Genomic DNA, 24,459 nt, shown 5'->3' on the forward strand with positions numbered 1-24,459 from the left:
CTGGAAAGGGCTTTAGGAAAGCTACTTCAAATTTTATCATGCTCCAGTCTTCCATCCTTAAGCTACTAGATAAAAAGCTAAGTAATATAATCAAGGATATGATTCTTTCAAATCAAGATCATCCTGTATCAATCACTGTCATTATTTGGGCTCTAATTTCATGAACTTTTCTTATCTTGGTTTTGCTGACTTATAAAATTATGAGTCAGAGCTGAATTTAGTAATGGAAAATTTTATTAAATACATGTTTCAAAGTTTAATACATATTCCTAGTGGAAACTCAAATTTTATTTAAACAAATTTATTTACAAAGCCAAGTTAGCTGAATAAAAATAGCAAGGAGCCAGATCAGATTTCATTTCATCACCTTCTTTAGGAGTTTGCTTAGAAGCAAGTCCCAAGAAGGGAGTCTCCAGGTCAAAACCAAAATATTAACTGAAGAACCATGCTATTTTACCTACTTAGGATTAAGTTTACAAACCATCTGATTTCTAGGAATCAACAATATATAAAATAACTTAAAAACATAGTGAATAGCAGATGAGGGACATCCCACTTTGCATGAACCACACATTTGTTGTATTGCACTAAAGACATGGATTCTTACCCACATTTATCAGTACAGAAGACCATGATACTCCAGAATTAAAATATATCTATTTCTCAAATCACATCACTATATCAACAGTAAAAGCACATGTCTAGACTCAAACTTTTATAGCTCTAAATTCAACCCTGGTTCAATTAAAGTTCTGTATTAAACATTTTTCTCTGTCAATGTGACAGCGAAGATGGCATCTAAGAGTGAGAAAGAGCTGCCAACAGTTCAAGACTAATAAAGAAGCCTAGTAATTGCACACTTTGATTTATCAAATATTATTGTTTTGCTTTATGAGGCAACATTACTTATTTTCTTGAATAGGGTAAAGCCTCTTCATACTTCCCCCAGCCTTTACCAAGAGGTGAACTAGCAGTGGATGCTACTGTGGATTTCAGGTTAGCCAGCAAACCTCTCCTGGGTTTCTGCTGTTTTGACTCCTCTGCGAAGAAATTCTTTTTCCGTTCTTCAAGCTCCTTTTGCAGGGAAGACACTGTTTCTTCAAGCTCAAGAACACGCTTAGCCCAGTTCTGAAGACTTTCCATTTCTTGGTCCTATGAGGATAAGGCTGTGTTAAGCATGTGAACACTCCATGGTCTGTCTCTTTCATGCAGTTAATTTTCTGGCTCACATTATTTTATTAAACCCATAAACACCCTTGTTATTGCAGTGTCATATGGCCATTCACTACCCATTTCCTCTAATTGCATCAAAGTAATTAAAAACCCAGCAAACTGCAGGGCCATACAATCTAGTTAGAGACCAACTCTGACTAAGAGGCTGATGCTAAAATGCTTTGCCACACCATGCAAAGAATTGATGTTGTTCTAGGAACCAGATAAAGGTGGCTTCCCTGCCTTGCAATTTCCGAAAGCAGAACTGGGCAACTCAAAACTCTCACAGCATAAGTCTGCTAACCAGGACTGAGTAAATGCTTTGAGTGGGCAGAATACAGAGTGTTAAATACACCCTTTAATCTCTGGTTAGCAAAATCACCTTCCTATTAATAAGGGATAGGAAGGTAATTTCCAGTTAAAAAGTTCAAGTCAAATAATTTTCAGTCTCAGATTTAAACTAAAAAGTATGCAGAAAGTAATCTAATATTCAAAGAAAGACATCACTAAGCAGTTATTATACCTGCAGACTACAAGTAAGGCATAGATTCCAAGTGCCAAGAGTTGAAGTTTCATTTTTTTGTTTAGTAATCTATCTGAGGTCAGATGCAGTAAACTTTAGGAAGTCTCTGCTTTTGAAGGAAAGATGTCTATTTCTGTATTAAATAGTTTATCTGCCCATATCTCTCATCCAGTTTGGCCACTTCTGGCAGGACCATCAGTATAGCTTTAAAGCCATAGATCCTTAGGCCTTGTTGCAGTGGCATTTGTGCACTGACACCTTGCTTGTCTCAGCAAAATGCCTCATGATGAGTTCTAAGCAGTATTTTCTTTGCTTGACAAGAATTCATAACATCTTTAGATTATCAGGCTTTGTCAGCAGAGTTACCCCATTGACAGAGTCTATCACTTAAGTTGAAAAATGAGTTTTGTCTTACAAGATCCAGAGTAAAGTAGTGAAACACAAGGGCTCTGAGCTCATAATTCACAAAGTTAGGCACAGAAAAAATGCTAATATGAAAAAAATTGCTAATTTGACAGTGGTTTTACATGTAAAATATGCAGAAGTAGCCAGTACAACTATAGTTACAAGCCATGTTAAAGATGTTTTTAAATCATTGACTAACCTTGAGCATGACTGTGTGCTTCAGTTGACTGTTTTCTTCTGCCATTTTTCTGTAGCCTTCATTAGCTTCTAGCAGGGATTCATTTAGTTTCTGTATTTTAAACTTCAGAGATTTTATAAGCTGAAAATAAAGCCCATACACATGGAAGTTCAGAACACCATGTTTTACATTGATTTTGTTTATGACTAGAGCAGTGCAAACTGCAAGATCGAAACAAGAAAGTCTGCTTCTCTCAACCTCCTCTGTCCCAGCTCATCCTTTCAGGTGATAAAATGCAGCTGGAGCATTCAAAGGCTGTTGAGTTGAAGCCACTGTGATTTACAGAGCTCCCAATCAACACACAGCAGCACAGACCAGGCTACATCTGGAACAGCCTGCTCCATTTCAGTAGGAGTGGTTAAAAGAACACTTTTGTCTCATTAATACTATTCACATTGGAGCACAGTTAGCACAGAAGGTCTCACCTTTCTGATGGGAAAATTAATGGATTAAGCCTAAGACCCAAGAGGCAAAAAAATCTGAAGCAGAAAAATAGATGTTACTGTTGATTTACTTCTACAGAGTTGCTAAAAAACCCTCACACCTTTAGCCCATGCTTAATGGCTGAATGGGAAGAAAAAAGTGGTGAATTACAAGTCACATATGCACTGACCTTTGAGGCAAAGCAGCAGAAAGGCACTGATGGAATGAACTGGTTTAAACCATTCTCACTTCAGTTATTGCCAGGAATCACTCTCATAATTCTAGCACTTTCTAGCCACACAAAACCATCAATAACTGTATCCTCACAACATGCATAAAAGCCAAACTTTCACCAAAATTTGAAAGTGACATGGGAAAATAAAGTAGAGTTCTCAAAAACAGTGCAAAACAAATCCTACAGCCCTAGCACAAGACACTAAACTTGGTAAGAAAAAAGTTAATTTTAGAGTATTCTTTCTTAATAGAAAGGGATTTAAGTTCATTTTCTATTTACATGGCTTATTAGAACCAGCTGGAACTATTTATCCAATCTCTGCTCATATTTGATATTAGAGAAAGGAGCAAGACTTATGTCTTCTCTTCTTCCCACATCCTCTTTAAACATGGGAAACAAACCGTATCTTTACAAGAAAATCATTCAAGGAATAGAATAAAAATGCATACTTAATTATTGTTTTCCATAATTCCCACCTCTATACGGCACTCAGAGCACAGAGGTCTTGTTTGAAGAACAGAGATATTCTCCTTAAGTTTAGGGTGATAGTGGAGTTGAGTACTTCCAGAAAGAACTGCTTTAAGGCACTATTTTTTATTTTAGGCCTAAAAATCTAAACTATTACCAGGTTCTGTAACTGTTCCCCTATGCAGAAGCAGGCAGCCTTTCAGGAAGGAAAGCTCTGAGGTCATGGCAGCAATATTTACAATAAATTTCAGCACAAAGCTAAACATACTTCCTTACTTCCAACTCACACCACATTCACCATGTCTTGTTACAGTAGCAAATGATTTTACAAACTAGAATAAAGCCAGAACAGTCTCTGGCAAAAGTCATCCACAACTGAGCAAGGACTTTTTTTGATAAGCTCAATGCCCATTTGTAGGAATCTTCATGCTTTTGTCTACAATGCACATCCTTCAAACATTGAGCCATGAGAGAGTTCACAATCATTATCCCCAGATAAATACTAAGCAGGAGCTACCTCTTCCTTCTCTTCACATTGTTTCTGCAATCCTTCATTGGCTCTCTTCAATGTGCTGTCCATAAGATCTATAAGAAAAAGAAGGCAAAAGAAAAGTTTGTTTATACACATTACCAGGAGAAAACTGAACTTTGGATACCCAGATTACATTCCTACCTCGTTCCATGTTATTCTCAGAAGTCGGAATATCCGAGCTCAGGCTTCCCAGAGCCAACAGCCTCCCTGACTGCTCATCAAGTTGCCTTTCCAGTTGCAGTATTTTCCTCTCTCTATCCTGCAACAAAATAAGGGCATATGCTAGAATTTGTCTGTACTTCTGCTTGATCTGATGCATTAGTGCACAGCCTGCAATTACACCACACATGTGTAATTTTAAATTATTTCACAGGCAATGGTTAGGAAATCACAGTAAGGGATAACACTCAGGTCACAAAAACATCCAGGAGGAAGTTTCTTTACAAAGGAGTCAACTCTGGATCCAGTCTGAGGATTTCCAAACTGTATTAAAAGTAACCATATGGCAGAAAGGAAACTTTAGCATGTCTGTGCTAAACATTATTGCAAGTTAGCTTGCTAACTAAGGAAAAAAATACTTCACAGAGCCACATTTTAATCTCAAACTCTTTTCCCGTATCTGTCAGATTGCAGGCGTGCTATTTCAGAGTGAGAAATCAAAAAAGTGGAATCATCAAGAGAAGTTATTCATCTAATTCTGATTTTCTGAAGCTGCCCACTCAGATTCATGCTGTTCTCTCTTTTGTCAGCTAACCCTTCTACATCTCAGGGATTTCAGTTTCTTATCTGACTTGCTACTAAAAGCATCTTGCTCTTTGAACCTTCCCTTATGCAGCCTCTTGGCCAGTAGAGGAGCACTATTAAAACTCTTTTTGTCCACTCTAATATAGTTTATAGCTAGGATTTAACTGAACCCGGAAACAGAGTCCAAGTGAAGAAAAGAGACAAATTTGAAGGAGATGGAAAAACACAGGCCATTACATAATATGGTGTTGCTTGTCAGCACCTGAATGGAGAGCTGTAAAAGCAGAAATATTTCTATACCAAAGTCTGCAAGAGAAACTCACTTTTCAGGTCTTTAAAGGAACCTGTCTATCCATAGAGCGTGATAACTTATCAGTTCCAGAAAAGGAGAGTGCAGTGAGAAAGCTCCTCTGGTGGACACCACAGCTGTTCTACTCTTCCACTAAAAACCTTCGGGAAACAACCAGACCCCCAGGGTTCATCTGCTGCCTGCATGCACTTAACCATCCATGCAGAGGTTAGAAAACTGAGCTGCTCATAGTTGACCTGGCTGCATTGCAAAAGGAGTTGCAACTCACTGATGCCAACCCTGAGCAATTCTATGTTTGAGTACATTCAGGAGATTCAGTTCTCTCCTGCATGAAGTTGGATTTCTCATGGGTTTCTTATCCCACAATCCTCCCACCACCTCCAGACCAGTTATAATTAAAATGGGTATCCTGTAACAAATTCCCCATCACCTTTTCAAAGCAGCATTTTAATCTACATCCTATGATGCCAAAGATCTGTAGAAAGCCAGACTCCGGTATACATCATTCCCTTGGGTGTTCCAGTCATTGCACCACAAAAATAAAAATTACTCGGATTTAACTGAACTGTGCCCTCAAAAATAAAGAGGTTTAGGTGTGCACTACAGGTGGTGCCAGAAAAAAGACATCTGGATGCTTATGGTGATCATTGAATACAGAGCAGCAAGGCTGAACTGCTAGTTATTTTTCTTGTTTAGTGTTACATTCAAAATCCCAGAATGATTCTGTTAAAGAAAAGCAAAATCTAAAGAGCATACTTTAATGGCAGCCAAGTCATACCTCAACTTTCTCTTGTTCAGCTAGAAATTCTTCTATGGGAACATAATGCTCTTCAATTTGTTCCATTGCACACATATATGCATGTTTCTTAATGGCTTCTTTATACATTTCAAATTTGCTCTCAAGTTTTTCTTCATAGCTGTCTTTCATGTCTTCCAAGCGGTTGCTGAAGAGAACATGTTGGTTATGTATAATATAACTAACTTTGCATTCCAGCTAGTGCATTTGACTACATGCATTCAACTGAGAATATTCAAGTTATTTCTCTAATCAGAAATAGTGAAACAAAAAGGCAAAAAAGCACTTTTTTTCCTTTTAGTCTTAATGACCCTACAGACTTGCACTAAAGTGTAACTTCTACTTGGCATATACCAAAGAAATGCTATAGAAGAACACAGTTAACACCTGCCAGAAAAAAAAATCATAAAAATCAAGAAAATCCACCAACATACAGCAACAGAAGTGACCACACCCATTTAGATGTTATATTTGAAGCATGCATCTTGGGGCCATCTTTCACTTTGGGTTTTGGTTGGTTTTTCTTTTTTTCCATTTAAGATAAATGCCAAATTCATTTTCATAGAATCAGAAAATGGCCTGGGTTGGGAAAGACCTTAAAGATCATCTAATTCTCACATCCCTATTGTGAGATCTCACATCACTATCGTGGGGAGGGACACTTTTCACTAAACCTTTCCAACATGTCCTTCAAACACTTCCAGGAACGGGGCACCCACAACTTCTCTAGGCAACCTGTTCCAGTGCCTCATCACACCCACAGTAAAGAATTTTTTCATAGCAACCAAGCTAACCAACTCTCACAGTTTGAATTCGCTCCCTCTTCTCCTGTCACTACATACTCTTGTGAGAAGTCCCTCCCCATCTATTTTTTCAATACTTTCCACATTACTGTCAAAATTTAACAACATGCCCCATCAATGTTGCAGAAAATCATCTCAACAGAGAAAAAGCATCAATGCTAATTCATGTGTTTGGCCAAAGGCAACATAATTTTAAAGCTAGTGCAGGGGTTAAACCATAGCTGGCAACTCGGTGCTAATTTTTTGAACAATTCAAACAGCAGGAAACTGATTTAAAGAAGAGCTAAGAGGAAGTGAACTCAGCTTGAGGAATCTGGACTTGAAAAAAAAATTCCTAAATTAACATCAGTGCAGGGTTCATAATTCATAAGATAATTCATAAAGGCACAGTAATAGATAGTAAACTAACAGTGGCTCATAAGTCATGCAGGGGAGCTCAAAAGAGCCTGATTCAAACTACCTTAAGCACATGCATGCATATTAACATGACAGAGTGTGTTTTGGAATCATAGCCTCAGTGGGGTACCTGTAGCAATCTTCCACATCTGCTAAGTAGCAATAACAAGCCAGGACAGGCTCCAGTAATTACACATTCAGCAGAGGAAAGCTGAACAGAAAACAGCATTACTTTTTCATTGAAAATGGGAAGAGGCTGATCTGAACAAGTTTAATATTATTTCTTCCCTTTCCTTCTGATGTTTTGAAATTGTGCAGCCCTGTCTTCTCTAAACAACACGACTAGAAATGTCCTGAATATACACCTGTATGCACACACATCCACATGTGTGCATTTACACACGTGGAACCCTCTCAGCCTCAAAGCAGGCTGCAAGGGGACTTGCCTCCAGGCTTCCTCTGTTTCCAGCAGCTGCCGAAACATTGCTTCTGCCATCTCCTTACGGATCTTCACCTCCAGAAGGAGCTTACTGCGCCTTTCTGCAGCTAGCTTCTCCTTTAGGTCCTCTGCAGCTCTCAAGAGGTCCTAAATTTAAAATATTTCACTTCAAAAACCAAGACTGAAACACATATTGACATTCATCTCAAACAAAATATTCATACAGGCAGACATCCACAAAGGGTACTTTTTACAAACTTATGTTTTTTAGGGGTCTGCACCAAAGTTTAAATATTTTCAAATACAAATTTCTACTGCAAATACATCCTGTGTCCATCTTGGTGGTGTCCACTATCAAAAAGTTCACTTCTGTTTTGGCATTTAAATACTAGTTTGTACAGCATAAGAACATAAAACCTACTTGATTTTTACAGTTTATTGCTATTAGATTGTATATCTTTGGTTTTGAAATGCTGCATCTTAACTTGTTACTGCTGTTTCAAAAAAAAAGGCACAAAAAGCTAAATTATGTTATTTTAAAGATATGTATTGCTTCCTCAGTCTTCTTGTTGGGCAATCAGTTGAATTCCAAATTTAGCACTTAACCTAACTAGAAAGCCATAGGGCATCCTTCCACAGCTACACTGAACTAGGCCACTCAAAGTCAGTCTGACACTGAACAGAAACTTAAACTTCCCATTTGGTGCAGCTTTCAGCACATCTCTTATGCTAAAACAGTATTAGAACTAAGAGACTTGCTTCCTTGGGTGCAGTTCTAAGTAGACATGCACTTACCTCATGACTCAGAATGGTGATGTCCACTTCCTCTTCTGCAGAGGTTTCAGCACTGTCAGCAAAGTCATCTACAGATGTGTTAGCATCAAAGTGCATCACAGGTTTGCCATCACCTCCAACTAGCTTTGGTGGGAAATAACCAAAATTTTTGGGCAGGATTGTCTGGATAACCTGAAAAATTCAGAGATTATTTACCAATGCTGTCAATATTGTAGGTATCAGGATCCCAGGAAGAAGTGGCATGAAGGCATTGTTTTATTTACACAATATTTAATGATTACATGAATGTCAACAAAAGCTTACATGCCTTTTAGCAGAAAAAAGAAGAATCCATCAACGTAATTCTTACGTGAACATAAGACTTAGGTATTCTAAAAAGAGTGAAAATGGAAATCTTATCTGCTAGCAAACTTAGCATACTTGTCTAGACAGGTGGTTTCTCTTCCCCTAAAATATAAGGGTTTTGGTGTAGTTTCCTGCAAAGTTAATAAAAAGCAGAAAATCCCTGCAACATTTGCTCCTTCCTGAAACAACATGACCAAGATTCAGAAATTCACGCTATTTACATAAAGACTTTGAGTAACTATGCCATAGGACAGCACATCAGAGAAGTTTTTCTCCACAGTACACATTTATAACAAAAGTCACACCTGAAGATAATCAGAAAAATCTTCCTCTCTGAGATCATATTAGACATACTATTACAGACTAGTAACAACATGACAGAAATCATCTGTGGCTCCAGACTAAAAAATTACTGTATTTCTGCCACGAAACACAGCATAGCCCACCATCCCACTCCCTGCAAGAAGGAGCTTCAGGGAACTTCAATGGGGTTAAGGCCAAACATCAAACCCAAGTCCTGAATTTAGGGGGAGATTGAGACAGAGCAGAATGAGGCCCCCATAATCCAGGAGGAAATGGTCATTGACCTGCTACAGCACAAAGACACACACAGGTCTGTGGGCCTAGATGGGATCCACCTAAGGGTATTGATGAAGATGGAGGAAAATCTTGCCAAGACACTTCTTTATTATTAATTATTTGCATTAATTACTTACTTTAGCCAAATAGGAGCAATGCAGTTGCAAAATGTCTCATTTAGACTACAGAAGATGACACTCCTTTTACCACCACCAACTGTCCAAGAACTGAACAACTCATTTTGTGCAACAGATGTTTAACTGCACCCAGGTTAAGTAATTCATCAAAAGTTAGAATTGAAATCCTGCATTTGCTCAGATACATGGTATAAATCAGTCACATCTGAAAGTGCCCTGTGCTTTACACAGAACATCAGTGGTGTAGAACTGAACAGTCAAACAGCTGCAGTTGTCTTAACCTCTTACCACAAATAGGTTTGAAGATGGGAAAGGCTACTAGAAGCCTTTTAGAGAGAGGTCATATAGAGAATAACTAATTTGAAGAATCAAGAATCCAAACCACACTAAAATCCATAAAACCTGATCATTTCACAAATTACTGCTAACCAAAAAAAAAAAAAAAAAAAAAAAAAAACAGAGAAAGTAGATATACTCTTACCTGTCTGGCTAGAGCTGAAAATTTCATTACATGCAGTGTCTCATCATATGTGGAAGTATGCTGATTGATGTTTACAATCATACAAGCTTTGCCTTTCCCACAGAAAAAAGGCTGAAACAGACGAGTCAGCTTACTCTCTCTGAATGGAATGTAGCTTGGCTTCATCCTCAGGGAGGGAAAAAATTAAAATTAAATTGTGGGAAAAAAATTATATTGTGAGCTATTGTAGCTCACATTAATTCTGTTTCTCTCTTTCAGGGAAGACGTCCAGTAGGATGCTCATATTTAAGCCTAAGTGATTTTACATCATAGAGCAAGGTCTTTGCTGGATTTCATAGGCTTTCTAACAAACTGCACAATTTAAAAGTAAAAGTAGCATGGTGTCTGCATCACAGTTTCCTATTATTCCAAAGCAGATGGTGGAACAAGAGAACAAGCCAAAAGTTAAGTACAGGTCATCCATCAGCTGCCTGACAAATATACCTGTATAATTTGCAGGTGGAAGCGAAGACAAAACTGAAGCTCTGTACAAAGTGTATTGTTCAGATTCATACACTAAAAAATGTTGGTAGTTTACTGCAAAGTACCTTTTTTTGCTCTCCACAAACACCACCAGTTATGGAGAACTCTGCAGGTATTACAGTGACATCCATAATAAAGAAGACTTAAAAGATTTTGTAAATTTCCAGTTTTCTCTGTGCTTGCAGAACTGCTTACAGAAATATAAAGGGATACTTCGTGTTTCCACCTAAAACTTGTCACTTACTTTGGGTTTTGATTTTGCTTCAGTGCTGCAATGCACTTTCCAAGGATATGAAGAGAATTATTAATATTTCCTGCTTCTTTCAGTCTGTCTCCAAAGACATGTGTCTTATTACACCTCTCTGAACCAGCCAAGTCACAGAAGGACAACCTGCATGAAAGAGTTATCCAGAACACACATATGAAGTCCTTCCCAGCTCACCTTAGAGCTCTTTGCTTGGCAATAGAATTATTTGCTGCTAAACTCAGGCCACTGAATTGTGGCACAACAGGGTACAATCAGAAAATCATTCTGGATAATCAAGGAATTCTATTACTTTTACTTTATATTAGGAAAGCTGTTGAAATACAGGAAGCTCTGAAAATTGGATAACTTATGTGACCATACCATTACTCATACATAAATTTATTTAAATAATTTGTAAGACCATAACCTTTCATACAGCTAAAGTAAGTCCTATACAAATTCTTAAGGCACCTATTTCAAATGTATGAAAGCCTTATGTTCTTCATCCTTTCCAGCACAAGATGAAAAGCTTTTTTCTTCCTTAAACAACATACAAACTCTGTCATTCACCTAACAGCTGCTGCAAGTTTTGCCAGGGGGATCCACTATGATAGAGAACAGCAAAAAAAATACAGATGCAGTCATTTTCTCAAGTTATGTTTTCTTAAGAGTATTTATCACTAACATCTGACATTTAAAGGTGTTACCTCACAGTAAAGCATATTTATTACCACCCCTGCTCAGCAGAGACAAGGGAGAAAGCAGTAGGAGCTAGGATTGAACTAAAACATTCTGTTACAGGCTGTCTTCATTTTTCTCTATCAAGCTAAATTAATCCAAAGAAAGACAGACACACCATCCCAAAAAAAGGTATCAAAATGCCTTCAGGCCAGAAGATAAGGCTGCTTCGCCTAAACCAGAAAAGAGCAGAGACTTAAGTGTAAGGACTTAACACTGCTCTCACAGGGTGCACTTATATTGGCATTTTACATTAATGAGACCAGTGTTTCAGCAAATCATTTGATGGTCCCTTCTTACTGTCCACTGGACCATGGAACAGTCTGAGATGATGCCACCAGAATTCTTTTGGGATGACAGATTTTAATTCACATTCTAGGAGCACACTAAATGTGCTGTCACAAACATTTGGCCCATGAAGTCCAGTCTGGTCCCGGGGCAGAAAGACAGATTGGCACAGCTTGCACCTCGGCCCTTCAGCAGCAACTGCTGCCCTCCAGCTGCAGAGATCACCCTCTGTCAGCCAGGCACTTCAGTTCTGCTTACCAGGACATATCATCTGGTGCTGCATGGTCTTACTCTGCCACCACCTCCCCATAATGTGACACAAGACACATTTTCCTCAATTTACACACTGCTGACAGAGCTGCTCCAGCAAAACCTTAGAGTAGGAGACAGGAAAACACTTCTGTGCTTGTCCCTGTTGAGCTTCCAGTCAGTTTATGTGCTCAGTGGAGTTCTGATTTCCTCCTCAACTCTCGCAGAATTTGTTTATTATCAAAAAGTTCAGTAGTTTGGCATGCTTACACCTTAATAATTTTTCCAAAATATTTACATTGCTGGTAATCACATGAAGCATTCACTTACTCTGATACTCCAAGAACACGAGGCTGATGCTCATCAGTTAGCTTGAGTAGCCTGATGGAAAATATACTGTGACTGGAATGGAAAGAAACTCTTTTTAATAATCAGTTATGAAAATTAAGCAGTCACTGAAGCAAAGTAAAATTTGTATGTTACAGAAAGCTCAGTGGTGAAGACAGGACAAGAATTAATTCACTAGTTATCTTGGTGTATTAGTTACTTTTGCAATGCATTCATTCAGCAGCAAAAAAAAAAAAAAACAACAACTGTATTTTATGACTTTCTATTTCTTTTCACAAAAGAAAAGGAAAAATATCACATAAAGCCTACAAACTGTCTTGGAGAAAAACACCAAGTCAGTTCACTAAAGTCTCCTGATCCAAAGAAGAGTAGTCATGTAGCCACTTCATATAGAAAACCCTTGGCAGTATCTGAACTCAGCAAATCTGAAGAATTAACCTAGAAACAAAGGGTGGAGGGAAGGAAATAAATTCAAGTTTTACAGTCCTGTAATTTTGCCTACTTCAATATGCACAGTTACTTGTTTGGTTTTAAAATAAACATGTTTTCCAAAAAGGTTGAGCTTGTAACACTTGAAAAATCCAGTAACTGGTTTAGACAGCAATCCATACAGGCAGTAGGCATGCTGTCTGAAACCAAAGAGAAAATTCACAAAACCAGAAGTGCCCAGTTTCTCTGATTCATCAGGAAGTACAGCACACAATCTTCTTTGGTATATTCCTTAAGCAGTGGGCATTCTAGGCATAAAACTCTGTAAGAAGAGCATGAACTTTAACATCAGCTGTCTTTAGCTAATACAGAATAAAATAACTCTTGCTTTTTACAGAAAAAAGCAGGCTTAGTAACAATATGATTGTATTAGCTAAAAATATAACAGAGCCGTTCCACACTTAAAGGACAAATTATTAAGAGGTCATTAAAATCAAGAAAGGAGGCACTTTCAATAGAAATTATACAACCTCCTCTATTTCCTCTCACTTCATCAAAAGCCAGATTCTCCCAAATCCCTGTCCAGAGCTGGATAAAAAGGTAGGGGTTTAATTCTTAAGATACCAAGTATACTCAGCTTGAACACTGCAATCTAAAAGCATCTAGAAAATCTAGCAGCACTGCAAGACACCACATGACCTGTTCCTTCCTATATCCCCCAGTGACAGGCTCCAGGTTTCCAAGAATTATACTGCCAGTTATGAAAAATTAACCAGTTTTTACTTCAGCATCCTCACACAGCACCACTAGCATTTGCCAAGATGCATAGCCCTGCTGGCACTCAGAAATGAACATGATTTGATCTTTTTGGTTGTCCAAAGACATGAATAGCAACCCAAATGTAGCTACTACTAGTCACAGAGTCTGTCCTGGTTTTCTTTTAGAGAGAATTTGATAACAAAACCAGAATAATCAAGTGATGTATTAAACCATTACTGAAAAGTGGTTCATTTCACAGACATTCTAAAGTGCCCTCCCATCCCCTCTAAAGGAACAGAGCATGCTTATAATTAGAGGAACAAACCTTCTACTTGATTGCTCATTCATTCTAGTACAGGCAAAGCTTCGGTTCTTGTTTCCTATTTTTAGTAGTCTGCAGCCTTCTTCAGTGCTCTGAACATTAATCCACTTCAAATCTGCAAAAAGAGATCTTTTACTTACATTTCTGACCATCAGAGAAATTCTGTGCAACTGCCCAGGCCATAAAACAGTGTTATTACCTTTAATGTAACAATTTCCTCCTTGATCCTCACAAATCCTTAAAACTCTGCGCCTCTGGGGTTTTGATGTAGATAAAATACTCAATAGGTCATACACATATTCATTGTAAATTTCACAAAAGGAAATCCACACAGATGCTTGTGTTCTTTGCTGCATATTGGTCTTATGAATGTCAAGTGGAACAAAGTTCTCCTCTGCTAACCCAAAAGAGAGGAAGAGTTCAAAGATCAACTCATTGAGAGAGTTTAAATCAGTATATAGAATCTTATAAAAGGATCTACAGCACCTGCTAAGGCTTATATACATCTCTGTTGTACAATTCGATATACATTGATAACCTTAGCTTCTTCAAAAATGTTCAGATTTCTCAGCAGTCATCTGTGACAAGAATGTGCCCAAGTTCTAAGCTGATGGCCTCACTTTATCACAGACTTCCAGCAGTTTATACATTATATTTGCAAAACTAAGTCTCCCTCCTCCCCTCAAAAGGAGTGAAACCATCAAAATACTTTTATATAGTTGCCCTTTCTCCAGAGGAAGACAAAAATTTGGTCAAAATCAATATGTATTTACTTTGCAGTATAGTAGAGGGATTTTTTTATCCACTGGCAGTAACCCACTAGTATTTCTTAATTCACATTTTGTTTTTCCCACACATGACAGTTTTCCACTTTACCTAGGGAGTTAGAAGGGTGATTGTCTGAAGTACAGTGAGAAGAGTCCAACTTCATATCACAGAAATTTGCTATTGTATTTGAGATGCTCTCTGTCTCCTTGAGAAAATAAAAGACTATTAAATCCACATGAACAGATGATGAGAAAAGCAGAAGTTAAAAATGACAGCAATTCCAGTACTTAAGATTTAAATATTGAAGTAGTATTAAGTGTTAGGCCACCCTTACTCTGGCTGAAAGTAAAATGTTTTTAATAATACTGAACCATAATCAATAAATTCTCTTTTCATCACATGAATTATTGCTTGCTGCTACTCCCAACAACCAGTTTTAGTGGCCAGTTGCTGCTAACACTGGAGACTTAACTTCAGACTCCTAGAAGAAAAAGGATTCTGCCAGACTGCAACAGAGTGTCTTTTATGAGCCATTGACCAAATCTGAACAGGGCTTCAGTCACCCAAAAGAATTGGAGAAGTTTCCTCCAGGAGGAACTGCCAAGGTGGCAGGACTTCAGTTATGACAAAGCAACACTCTATGTTGGTTTAATTTAGACTGAACTAAAAGGCCATGAAAAACAGACAACAGCATCTTTAAATACACATATTTGCTGAATTTCTTTACACCAACAGAACTGTTTAGAATTTGCCAAGATTCACCAAAGCACAGCCTTGAAGTTACCTCTGGAAAAACTAATGTAACAAAGTAGGAACTCCCACTAGAGCCCAGAATCTCTACATACTACCCCTCTCTCCATATTTCACAGGCCCCTATAAATCAGGACATTCACCCTGATTTCTCTTTTCTGACAGAGGATCATCCCGCAGTAGGAGGGAACAGATCCAGAGAAGCAAACCCTAGTGGTTAGAGGTACTCAAATGCAGCACTAACTTGACTGCTGATGCCAGTGTTACCCACCTGGTACACCCCAACCAGAATCCTTACAGAGAGGCACAAAGCCATACTTTGAGGTATTCCATTTTTAAGATAAATAACATAGAATAGAATTACAACAAAATCATACGAGTGACCATTTTGCAGAAGATGACTGTCTATATAATTGTTTCTTGAGTATTAGAAGCCTAACCACAGCAAAGGTCCTTTTCATTGTTGGTGAAGTGCCAAGCAAGATATGGAACTGACACACATGCATGTCAAAAGTGCAGTGGAATTTAGAAAACTCAGACTACATGACGTGTGCATGTAATAAGTTTTTGTAAAGGTATTGTGAGAAAACTGAGCGAATTAACTGTTGCTACACTGCTTTTCAGGTGAAATACAGAAAAGAGCATGAAGATGCTAAAAACAAGTGGGAACATGAACTGACATTGTTTGCCAACAACAGAAGCTGACATTTAATAGAAAACACAATAACAGGTGGCAATAGGAATGCAGGTAAAGAATCTTTTAATCCAGTAAAAAAAAAAATATTTAACCCCAAGAAAAGAATCAGGAAAGGGAAGGAAGGGAGGGTAGGAACCATGCTAAGCAAGAGTTGTTGCAGCAGTACTGCATACAGAACGTAAACAGTGGGACATTAAGTGCTGCAGTAACTCAGAGCAGTTAAAACTGGGAGAATGAAAGGAACAGCAAGCTCTTTCTGTGAGGTATGTAAACTGAGCCTGGGAAATGAACCCACAGAAATCCATGTCAACTAAAGCCAAGCCCACCAAACTCTATCTGCTCTCAAATTACAGCTGAGGGAGCATCCAAACAGTGATGCTATTCATTCACAAGCTATCAGAACTGGGGATGGTTGAGCTATCTCCATGGAAGCATTGTAACACACAAACAAGGTCCTGCCATGTAATAGTCTCCTGATTCAGCTTTACCTGTCCTTCCTGATGGTGGAGTGGTGCTCTCTCTGCACTGCAGTGCATCAGCATCTAGATCACCTGCTGCAACATTCACTTACTAAGCTACAAGTAAGTCAGACTGTGATTTAACAGGAGGAAATAGTTTTATAGAGTTATCTTCAAAATAAGATATTGACCTTTTGTTCCAGATCCTAGGCTCCTGATTTTTCCTTTCAAGGCTGTAGCTTCCATAAAATTTTTTAAGGTATTTATTTACTATCCTCCTAACCATCTCAACTTTTCTTTAAGATGCCCTCCTCCTCTATGTGCATATACACTCAGAGACACTTTCAAAAGAAATATGTAATCTTTCAAATCTTTCAGGTTTTTCATCTGAGATATTTCCTCAAGAGTTAAACAGACTCAGACTAAAAGTTTTGGATTGCAGGATTTAAATTCGCAACAAAATTTAATGTGGAACTTAACATATGAATTTGAATCATAGGAGGATATTTTTTCACAGTTAACTGGAGCACTTAAGGTTAGTGATAAAGACCACAGAAAAAAGAAAACTCGATCATTATTTCTGTACATCCCAGAATTAATTTAGAGTTGCTTTGAATGATAACCAGCTTAGCCTACTGCATTCTGGGATTAAATGCACAGAATCACAGTTCAGGGGAAAATTTTCTGAGCAAAAGGAATTTGACAACAAGCAAACTGCAGCTGGACTTAGAAGTATAAAATAGTCCCAAGTACATGGATACCCATTTTCTGGTAAGACAGTTTCTCATCATAGAAACACAAATCACTAGATAATAAGAACAGGAGGGTTGCCACAGTAAAGACTTGTCTATCCTACCTACAGCCTTAGTCACATACTGTCCCCTAAGGCAGAAAGGAATCCTTTTAGGACACTTAATTTTGTGGCATCTCCCTTCACCTGCTGAACCAGAAAACTTCTTTATGAAGTTACATAAACCACAGGTTAATATAAACTTTTTAATCTGCCTTAAGACTGGCTTCCACCAAAAGGGGCTCTCCCTGCCTTCTTCACTGCCTCTGCTAAGACAGTGCCATCATCTCTCCTGAGCTAGGTACAAGCATTTGAATGACTGCACCAAGATCCAGCCTGGGAATCCAACCTGCAAGAAGAGACACTTAACAAAAACCAGGTTTTACTTAGGTCATGTGGCTCTCAGACTTTGCAAAGGCTACTGTCACCACAGTGTCAGACCTGCTCCTCTAAAGGGGAGACTTCTCACTAGAAATTGAAATTTGGCTTTGCGATGGTTTTTTGTTTGAACTGTGTGCTGTACAAAGTTCTTCCAGTTCACCCTGAGCTCCAAAAACAGCCAATTGTCTTATTATTCCAAAGTTCACCAAGTATGCATACTGTAGATTTTTATACATATAAGAATCAATAGTGGAATAAAGACTTTTAAAACTTTCTGTCTTACAGAACAGCTTTAAGAAGCATTTGGTCACTGACCTCTTTCAGTGATGCAAGAAGAGCAGTTTTTAAGGCTTCTTCTTGCTTAACTTGTTCATCTTCTAGCTTCTTAACATCATTGCTCAAATATGGTTTGAAGTTCATCTTCAGGTAATGTCTTCCTCTTATGTGGTTAAAAATCACATCAAGTGAGCGAGGTAAAATACCAAGATCTTTTGAAGTCCCTTAAAAATATTAAAAAATTAAGTGTAAACATTCATGAAAGATTGTCATTGGATTTGACTTGGGTTTTATACATGCAAATATTTTATACCTTGGATAGTGAATGTCTTGCCTGCGTTTGTAACTCCATAAGTAAATACCAGTCCATTCACTCCATTAATATATGCTCTTATGATATCTTTCATTGAACCTTCAAAAAATTCACTCTGAGTAGTTTCTGGTCCAAAGACCTAGGATAAGGGAAAGAACAAAAAAAGGAGTGACAAATGGCACAAAGAAGTTTAATAAGCCAAAATATTATGTACTGATTAGACATGACTGATTTTTCAGAACAGACTGGGTAGGAGACACCAGCTTAATTTTCTGTCTTGCCTGAACCCTTCTGAGTCAATGTTTTCTGTTGGGTTCTCACAGGTTGCTGCTTAATTCTGAGGGGCACTCAGGCTTGCACTCATTTTTGAATATTTTTCTACTCCTAAAATAAACCGCTCAGAATTCTATTGAGCACATGCTGTTCAGTGGACATTTTCAAGAGCTCTGCGGGTGATGTGAAACTCCCTCCTCACTCTTCACCAGCTACCAACAATTTATGAGAAAATCAGCATTGCAATGGTCTAAATAACTCAATCTCTGGAACTGTTTATCTTTTGGTACTGTAAGAACAGAACTTCATGCAGAACTGCAAGAAATTTGAAAGAAATTTGCTTTCAGAATAGAAGGTTCAAGCAGTTAAGCTGCTATTCTTTCAAAAGGAAGTTACTAAGTACATGCTTACATAAATTCCTACAAACATAAGGTTTCTGAGATAAAAGGATCTGCAGGAACAGCAGAACCACAGTAAGTTTGTGCCTACAACATGTTTCTGTAGCATCTAATCAAAGAAAACCACAGACCTGCCAAAGAAGCTTCCTTGTCTCATCTAATAGGCACCTCCATTGTAATACAGCTTTCCTGACAGCTTATCAGTAATTAATAAGCAGGGTTTTTTTTTTTTTAAAAAGGCAAGTACCACATGTAATCAAAAGAAACAAAAATCATATTGCATGACATAATACAAAATTCAGCTTTCATTATAGTGAAAAAAAAAACAACAAAAATTTGAAATAATTTGGCCTACCTGAGAAAAGGTGAAACTGTGCACAGCATGACCAATCCCTCTTTCACTGTTTTTCATTGCAGAAGACTCTTTGGGTGCATTAAGAATTACTGTCTGTGCATCTTCAATAGTTACACAACCCTTAAAAAACAAGACAAGGTGAACCAAAGCACAGCACAAAGTTATTCATGAAGAAAGTCAATTGAAGAAAAAAAAAAGAACACCCCCTCCAACAACCCCCAAAAGCCAAGTGTCTTCACCATTTGCCAGAGCTACAAGAAGTCCCACAATTTACATTAAATGTTAAATTTATATTAAATTATCATCTCAAGGCATGGTCACTACAGAGATATTCACTTCACATGAAAGCCAGAGTACAAACAAAGTCAAGGCAATCCTTTGGAGTTTTCTAAGAACTAAAAACTTTTACTGACATTCCTTCCAGCAACTTTTCCTTGGGATCACTTTCTAAACCCTCGTATTTTGTGATTAGCATAGTCACTACAAAAACAAAATTACCTAGAAATCTACTGTTTTTCCACATCAGTCATTTTCAGTGTGAACCAGATTAGGAGCAGAATTAACAAAGTAAAGTAAGTTACCCTTTGGTTGATAAATAGTGTTACCAGTACTGAAGGAAACTGAATTAGTTTCAAGTAATTTGATTGCTATTCTCAATTAAGTAAAGGTGAAACACAATTACCAAACACTCACTCACTTGATAAATGTAGGATGCAGTGTTGAAGGAAACTTAATTTTATACCAGATAGGCTACCAAATATGCAAAGTGAACTCCCAGTATAGCTTAACAATGTCTTGATGCATCATCTGAAAGGATTGATTGTAACTTAATCTGACATTTATGCTCAAAGACTGGCCAGAACTTCTAAGATCAATAATCCATGTGTGGTATGTACACAGGAAGTGCTGCTGTTCCTAGGAGCCTCAATTAACAAGTCTGATCATTAACTGATACAGAAGCTCTATGCCAGTAATTAACTGGCACAGACCTCAGAGCAGCCTACAGATTGCTCACAGGGAAACAAAACTGGGCAGGCACTGATCTCTTCTCTCTGGTGACCAGTGACAGGACATGGAGGAATGGCCTGAAGTTGTCAGGGGAGGTTTAGGTTGGATATTAGAAAAAGGTTTTTCACCCAGAGGATGGCTGCATACTGAACAGGCTCCTCAGGGAAGAGGTCACAGCACCAAGACTGACAGAGCTCAAGAAGCATTTGGACAGTTCTCTGAGGCACACGGTGTGACTCCTGGGGCTGTCCTGTGCCAGAAGTTGAGCTCTGATGATCCTTGCAGGTCTCCTCAAACCCAGCTTATTCTGTGATTCTGAGAAGCTCTAAGAGACTGCTGTCTGAATTCAGACCAATCACTGCTCCCTGTGCCAGGCTCTGAACCTGTACAGTCTTTAACATTTCTCCCTCATCAGCAGGGACAGGAGTGCTGGTCAGATGTACCAAACCCCAGAGAGCTGCAGAATAACCCAGGATGTGCAGCATGTGCCACCAGCTGCCACCAACCTCACAGAAGCCTGTGAGTAGAGGCCCAAAGCAGTCAGCTCTGCAGAGATGGAAGCCAGCTGGTAACAATTCACTCCACTTGTCTCCCCCAGCTAACCCTGCAGGTAAGTTGGCAGGAGCTGCACTATTTCTGGCACTGAACACATCATTTATATCCAAAAACCACAACTTCCTACTTTCCCACAGGTGACTGTGGAGAATTGCTGACAGAAGTACAGCATTTCCCCCAGAGCTCTTAAGGTTTTCTTCCATAAATCATTATTTCTATAACCATCAAAACCTGTTGGTTGTCTTTGTTTAAAGCATCAGCCTGTAACTATAAGAAATAGGTCTTGGGTTCTACTTCTTTTTTTCTTTTTTTTGTGCCACAGATTTGGAACAAAGGTGCTTTCCTGAAAATTATGAATGGCAAGGAGGAATAAAAGACCTAAAAATTAAATTGATCTGTTTGATTTAACAATTAGGAAGTGAGGCTAACTTGATTGTTTTGTGTGGGCTTCTTCCATTTGTTACCAAGCATTTTCTTCTTGGATGCAGGTGATAGTAAAGAAAGTAGAAAACACTAAAAATGTTGAAGATCTTTCAATCATTCTACTTTTGGAGGTTGAGAAAAAAGCCTTAATCCCATGCAAAACAAATTCTACAGCTAAAAGGTTGGAAGTTCAACTATTTCAGCCTGAACTACATGAAAACAAAAAAAAAATTTGGACAAACTTCAATGTTCACTTTTTCCTCCCTGCTTTTAAGAAATGTCTCACTCCAAAGAGGAATGCACTAAACAACTCCTGAAACAATTTGAAGAGCTACAGGTGTGCATGCCTATATCATACAAATTATTAAAAGTCATGGGGGTGGGAAAAAAAAATTTCATCTATCCAGATGCCCAATAATTCTACATAAGGGCAGTACATGGCTTATGCAAAAGAAAGTTCTGCCTTACAACACTATGTGTTGTCAAAGGGAGAAAAAGAACCCACGTTATTTCTTAGCTCTACAACAAACCTGGGATTCATGGCTTTCAAGCTCTGCTGTGGAAAAGGGCCTCACTCTCAAGAAGACTTTCAAAGGCTCATACACCTATTCATTAAAAAGAAGAAAGACACAAAACACAGTTATAATTGCCACCTTTTAAACAGAACAGCCCCAAATCATATCAGCATACCATCTGATACGGCGTTTCCCATTTTATATTAATGCCTTACACTTTCCTTTCATGTCAAGTTCAGACTCTAGGCTTTTATTCACCTCTTTCCCTTCTACTGTCCTCAAATAACCCTTTTTTTGTGTGCCCCCCTCCCCTCCCTTGAGCATTCTTTCACGACAAAAGCAGTATTTTGATTTTACAAGAGCACACTATCGGAGACACGAACTGCAGTGCTTCCACCTTCTGGGCTCCCGCTGTACTGAACTCAAGCTGCGTTAATTTAACAGCTGCTACCCAGCACTTTCATTTCCTATGGAGCATTAGCCCTGACTGACACATTCCCAGCCCCAAGAGACTGCTTCCTCACCACCATCCAGGCACCAGACCCTCATCTTCCTCACAGCCACAAGCAGGAAACTGCTCTCAGTTGCTCAGGTGGCCTTTTCCATTCCCCAGCCATGATAAAACAGCCTCCCCTCCCAGGTAAAGCACTGATAGCAAGGAGCATTTTAGAGGGATCCCAGCACTCCTTCCTTTCTCAAGGAGTTTCTGTCTTCACTTTGGCAACATTTCATTCAGCAGATGGATTTACCAGAGTTCTCCACAGCCCAGCTGTGACCAGCACTAATCAGATAAAGTGAAGTCACCTGAGGAAAAGTCACCCAGGAAACAGATCCCTCTAAAATTACATAGCTGGGTAAATTATCTTCTGCTCGAGCGCAGCAGAGCATTATAAATTTTTATTGCCAAGCACCTAATGAGCTTTCACATCAAGGATCCATGTATTTTTTAAAGCTTATTAAAAAGAACAGTACAGTCTCATTACATCAAATTGCAATTACTGAAGCCCTTTACTTTTTTTCCCTCATCGTTGAGCACATCAGATTTAATATTGACCATATGTCTGCATTTGGTGCAGGTTATGACCCGTGTGTAAGCAACAAGAAATAAGCAGAAGGATCAAACACATCTCAGGGGAAGAGGAGTACAGCAGTTCTCACCAAAGAAACATTTATTAAAGCTTAAAAAAAAAAAAACAAAATCCACCAAAAAATAACCCAACGTGACCGGAATACTCCTTGTGAATGCACCAATGCACACCTGCTGTTCCTCTGTATTAGGCAATACTGTTGACTCCAAGGGTGATGCTTTACCCTCTACACTCAGAAAAGAAACCGATTCCAACACATCGCACGCTTCCGTGGGAACGCGGCCTTTTCCCTCATCTGCCATCGTTCTCTGCAGAGGAACTTATAAGGAAAGAGGAAAGAAAAGAAAAAAAAAAAAGGGGGGGGGGTGAAAAACAAAAAAGCGCATTGTTTTCTGAGAAATGGACACAAATACACACGGAGCATAACAAAGATGGGGCTAGCTCGTATATAAACAAGCACTTCCGAAGGCAATCTAGAGAAGTTTGGGGAGTACGACCTTCAAAAAAAAAAAACACCTGGCAGGTTATACTAGGAAAAACACACAGGGGAAAGCCTCAGCTGGGCACTGCTCTCATCCACCTGCAGCCCCCTCCCCGGCAGGCCCAACACCGGCAGGCACCGGGGCCGAGGGCCACCCCCGCTCCGAGCCCCGTTCCCATTCCCGGCTCCTTTTCCCGGGAGCGCCGCCGCTACCTTGGCGCGCGCGGGAACCCGCGAGCCGGGCCCGCGCCGGGGAGGGGGGGCATTTTGGGGGGAGAGGCGGGCGCTGATTGGCCGAGAGCGGGGGAAAGGCGGGCGCTGATTGGCCGAGCGCGGGGGAGCGGGCAAGGCGCGGGCAGCGCTCCCTTGGGCTGGCCGGGGGCGCCGCCGCACAGCGCAACGGCTCGTGAGGGAAGGAGGGAGCGGCGAATGAGGGGAGCGGGATGGAGCGGCGTGTGCTCGGCGCGCAGGGTTCGCGTATCGTCCTGAGTAGGGCACGGCGGTAAAGAAGAGCTTTGAACTGACAGCCGGCGGCCAGAGGAGAGGGGTGTTCTGCCCGGAGGAGGGGAGGCGGGAGGATGGGCGGGGGAGACGCGGGCACCGAAGTGTTTCCATCCGAGCGGGTTATATAAAGTCAGCGTGGGTGTTACGTAACCGTCCCGGCGCTGCCGCGGTGTAGGAGTAGAGAACGAAGTTAGGAAATAAATAAAATCGTGAAATGTGCGGGTCACGCGAAAGCCCAGAGTGTGCAGGGCAGGGACGGCGGGGAAGGCGGAATGAGCCTGGAGGAGCTCCGCGGTCCAGCGCCTTCCCCAAGCTAAGGATTGACCGACCCTGCCGGTACCGAATGTAAAGCCCTCTTGTGTGAGCCGGCCTGGTCACACAGGAGGCGGGCAGCAGCATTTCTGCACAGTGCGGGACCCAGACACAAAGGTAAGGCTGCATCTGTGTTTATGGGTAAGTAGGAGACAAGTGAAGAGGTGTCAAAGGAGATTGGTCCTTGAAGTGCCACAGCTGAAAGAAGATCGGTGGGACTTCGCGTCGTTTAGGTGTGTTTAAGAGGCACCCGGCAAGTCAGAGGTACAGCCAGGTGTAAGCAGATACAAAACTGTTCCAGTTTTGAACAGCAGGAAAAACCGAAGGCAGAAATGGTGTCAAACCCAGCCA

General features: G+C 39.7%; 1 protein-coding gene across 1 annotated transcript; it reads right to left on the reverse strand.

Moving 5' to 3' along the window:
• Positions 1-216: 216 nt before the first annotated feature.
• Positions 217-23,521, reverse strand: LOC132078408 (kinesin-like protein KIF20A). Its single transcript, XM_059480569.1, has 19 exons — positions 23,506-23,521; positions 22,982-23,130; positions 21,739-21,813; positions 19,223-19,342; positions 18,197-18,335; positions 17,923-18,107; positions 14,640-14,736; positions 13,963-14,160; positions 13,767-13,878; positions 12,236-12,307; positions 10,628-10,774; positions 9,862-10,027; positions 8,320-8,490; positions 7,532-7,671; positions 5,869-6,034; positions 4,178-4,295; positions 4,022-4,089; positions 2,340-2,459; positions 217-1,152 (listed from the first exon to the last, which is right to left on the reverse strand). The coding sequence occupies exons 2-19, from the start codon at positions 23,111-23,113 to the stop codon at positions 907-909; spliced, it is 2,472 nt and encodes an 823-aa protein (XP_059336552.1). The 5' UTR covers positions 23,114-23,130; positions 23,506-23,521; the 3' UTR covers positions 217-906.
• Positions 23,522-24,459: the final 938 nt, after the last annotated feature.

The sequence above is a fragment of the Ammospiza nelsoni genome, chromosome 1, assembly GCF_027579445.1.
Source record: "Ammospiza nelsoni isolate bAmmNel1 chromosome 1, bAmmNel1.pri, whole genome shotgun sequence".
NCBI lineage: Eukaryota > Metazoa > Chordata > Aves > Passeriformes > Passerellidae > Ammospiza > Ammospiza nelsoni.